At 40.5% G+C, this 4,111-nt stretch overlaps 1 protein-coding gene across 1 annotated transcript in view; it reads left to right on the forward strand.

The window, feature by feature from the left end:
* LOC103385786 (sodium- and chloride-dependent GABA transporter 2-like) overlaps window positions 1-4,111 on the forward strand; it is a 31,894-nt gene that overhangs the window by 5,381 nt on the left and 22,402 nt on the right. The window contains exon 2 of the mRNA XM_025060041.1: window positions 322-441. Within this exon, the coding sequence (XP_024915809.1) occupies window positions 322-441 (120 nt within the window). The remainder of the gene's footprint in view (window positions 1-321; window positions 442-4,111) is intronic.

Raw genomic sequence — 4,111 nt, forward strand, 5'->3', positions numbered from 1 at the left:
AGAACCGGCCCGCCGACCCCCCCCCCACGAATCCCCCTCCACCCCACTATGATTGACCCTAGTTGCCCTTCAGATGTGACCTTTGCCCTTCGACTTAGTAAATAATTAAATCAAATAAATAGAGAGATATTTTTTTTCTCTCAGGTCACATGGTCTGTTCAGAGTTCGCTGTGTTCTCTGTGCAAATATACAAGACATAAAACTACAAAGGGAAAAAAAATACTACATACAAATATCTATATTAACAATACTACAGTATATGCCATACTTCACATTGTACATTGTACCAGTATATTGTGTTGTGTATTTTTTAACATACAGTATTTTGTGGTCACAGGTTACACCTGCGCTCTGCAGAAGGACATCCTCTACCAGGGACGGATGTTCGTCTCAGACCACTGGATCTGCTTCCACTCAAAGGTGTTTGGCAAGGACACAAAGGTAGGCAGCGACGGAGTCCACTGTGGCCCCTGAGCGTTCAACTCAGCGTGCATATTCCCCTGTCCAAGCTAGGCTATGCTAGGCTAGGCTAAGATCAGATAAATCGCAAATAGCCAAATTAAGCACAGATAAGCTAAGGCAGGGGTGTCAAACATAGGGCCCGTGGGCCAAAACTGGCCCACTTTGGTTTTTCAATCCGGCCTGCTTGGTGATTTTTGAATTTTTTTTTAAAAAAATACACAAACATTTGAAATTATATTTATTTATAAAATATATATTCAAGCTAACTTGCTATTATCATTTTCTACTACCAGACAGTTGATTCATTTAAACCCAATGAGCAAAATCAACACGCGAGTTATGAAACTAACCCTTAGAGCAGGTCAAACATACGGCCTGTGGGACAAAACTGGTTTTTCAATCCTGCTTGGTGATTTTTAAATTTTTTTTTTTTTAAAAATACACATACACTTGAAATTATATTTCACTAAAAATGAAGATTTGTCAACTAAGATAAACGACATGTCAATGACAAGTGATGCATAAAGGCTAAAAAGCTAAAATGCTATTGTCATTTTCTACACCACCTATTGGGGAAACATGGGTATTGCAGGAAAAAGTCAGAAGTTTAATGATAATATAAATAAATTATATAATTTGGAAAAGTTTGGCGGGCCGCATCTGGCCCCCGGGCCTTAGTTTGCCCATGCCTGGATTGGAGAGTCTGTGTGTGGCCTGTTCACCGACCACAGACTCAGAGTCTGTTGCAGGGAAACGACACGCTGCTAACGAGGAGCGTGAAGGAATGAGAGCGTTGTGTTTTATTTTCTGGAGTTCAGATGCTTCAGGAGGGAAGTGACAAAACCCCAGGAAACGTCGGCGCTGCCTGACGGCGTGGAGAGTCCACGACAACGGGTCGAGCTAACACGAGCTAACACGAGCCTCACGGGGTTATCAGACCTGATCATCACATGATGTTTTTTTCTTTTTCCCTCAGCTGTGTTATGACAGGGTGGTGTCACGTGATGCAGGGTGAAGGTGTCTGGTCCTGTGTGTGTGTGTGTGTGTGTGTGTGTGTGTGTGTGTGTGTGCAGCAGACCCCTATGAAGCCAAGTTCAGAGAAACGACGTGTTGAAGTGTTCAACAAAGACACGGCTTTGTTCAGCTCCACTTCCTGTGTTCACCTGTGCGTCACATTTGTCAACACTTCGGAGTTTAAGAATGTCCAAAATGTCCAGAATGTCCAGATGGGATGATGTTTAAAATGAAGTAAAAATATGAGGGTTAGTGTCAGCGCTCCGCCCCTCCCCCCTCCTATACATGTGTAGGGTCCATGTGGGTGGGGGGGGGCAGCGTAACAACAGCTGTAAGGTGACACCGCACACGCCGTCCAGATGATTGTCAGCGATCAACATCTGACCAATCAGCAGTCAGAGGCTGCTGGTATCCAAGCCGTGGTCCGACTCTGTAAAAAGGCCAAATGATCTGGTTATAGTGCAGTGAGTTCATGAAGTTATCGCTGACTTTTCAGCCATTTGTTTCAGAGAGATTTTCTTTCAGTTTAAAATAACTTTAATTTTTATTTTATTCAGTAATTTATTTAGATTTTTTTTATTGCTGAAGTTGTTGGTGTTTTATTTTTATTTAATATTTTTCTGCTTTTTATTTGGTAATTAAAACACTGTTAAATGAACGGCTTTTAGTTGTAAACAGTAAAACATAGCAGTGAAAATGGATTTAAACAAGATTTTAATGGAAAAAAAAATTAATGCTGTTTTTATTTATTTTTTTTACATCAGGAACTGGTTTCCAAGTAGGAATTATGAGCTGAGGAATATTCAAACAAAACACTGAGAAGTAACAGGTTACATATGCAGGTAATTAACTTTTTTTTTTTACCACACAACAACTTATTAATTCGTTTGGAAATAATAAAAAAAACCCGCTGATTTCAGAGCGTGAAACCACGGCCCGGTGTCGTTTCCAATTGAAGTTTTAAATTCCAAACATATCTGTGGTTTTTTTTTTATGACACTGAGATAAGACTTTATTGTTGCAGCCAAGTACGATGTAGTTACCCCGCCACGATAAAATCCAGAGGAGGAAGTCAATAAAGCAGAGTAAAAATAGAATCCAGCGGTAGCCGCAAATACTGTAGTAAAAGTCGGAGTACTGCAGTTTATTTACTTGGTGTTTTGGGCTCAGCTGAAAAACATAACGAAGATTTGTCTTTAAAATAGAGTAAAGAAATTAAAAAAAAAAAAAAGACAAAATAAAGGCCACATGTAAAACAACAAAAAATGCTTTTACATTTAACATAAATTAAAATATTAAAGAAATAGAAATTTTTATTTTCTGCCAATCTTTGTGCCATTTTATGAACTCAACCAGATTTATGGACATTAACATTCATACTTTTACATTTCAGTAATTGTTTCTTTTTATTTTATTTCTTTTTTTTATTTTGACAGAAGTCACCAACTAGTTAACGTTACATTTTCACTTTTTAACTAAGTGGAAAAGTTGAAGTGAAAACTGTTGTTGGGAAACAGCAGAAGAACACGTGACGTCATGATAAAATAGGATACCATTACACAAATAACCCCACCTCCCCAACCCCCCCTTTCGTCTCAGTTTCTCTGAGAACACACATCAAAAACACTCTTTGTCCCTTGATATCCAACCCGCTCCTTCTCTGGGGCTAAAGATACGGTTCCCAGCTGAACCGTGTTCGTCTTTTAGATTTAAATTATATGTTAACACATGCTCCGCTGTCACCTGAGATGATGATGATGATGATGATGATGATGATGATGATGATGATGATGATGATGATGAAATGTTGGTTCCTGGAGTTGAAGAGTTCATGGACCGTCAGAGGACACGCCCACTTTTTTTTCTTACAGGTGAAAACGCCCGTTGACTTTGGGGGGCGTTCGATGTTTATTGTTTTTTCTTACACGTCTTTACAAACACTGAAAAATAATCCAGATGATGTTCGTGCCCGCGCTCTCAGGTGGCTCAGCCGTGAATGGTCTGAACACCTGACCGTGTGAAAGCAGAAACCAGCATCACTGGGACTTTTTCACCTGGTGAGAAAATCACATCGTCGTCTGCATAAAAAAAACAAAAACTTTTTTTTATTGAAATGAAGTTTTCTTGGCCTCGAGGAAGTGGTTTTTCAAAAACCAGTACAAACAGATAAAACAACATCACTCAAATGTGTTCGGCTAACGTCAAGGTCCAGGCCTGTGTCTCTCTCTCTCTCTCTCTGTCTCTCTCTCTCTCTCTCTCTTCACGCCACTCTCACGGTGAAAACTGAAGCAGAAGTTAAAGTTACGTCTGAGAATCACAGCAGTTCAGCTCAGGTGAAGTCGAGGCTCCAACAGATAAGAAACAGAACCTGGATCAGGGGCGTCTGTGGCGTCTGTGGCGCCTATGGCGTCTGTGATAAGCCCATTTTGAAGCACTCACCCGTCACGGGCCGTCACATCAGATACGCAGCGGTGAGGGTTGAGGCTCCGCCCACTCCAAAAACCAAGAGCAGGTTTTGACTTTGAGGTTTGAGTCGTGTTTACGTTACCAACAGATGTAGTGTGTGTGTGTCAACGCTGGACCAAACTACACAACAACAACAACAACAACAACATCAACAACAACAACAACAACA

The sequence above is a fragment of the Cynoglossus semilaevis genome, chromosome 11, assembly GCF_000523025.1.
Source record: "Cynoglossus semilaevis isolate Cse_v1.0 chromosome 11, Cse_v1.0, whole genome shotgun sequence".
Taxonomy (NCBI): domain Eukaryota; kingdom Metazoa; phylum Chordata; class Actinopteri; order Pleuronectiformes; family Cynoglossidae; genus Cynoglossus; species Cynoglossus semilaevis.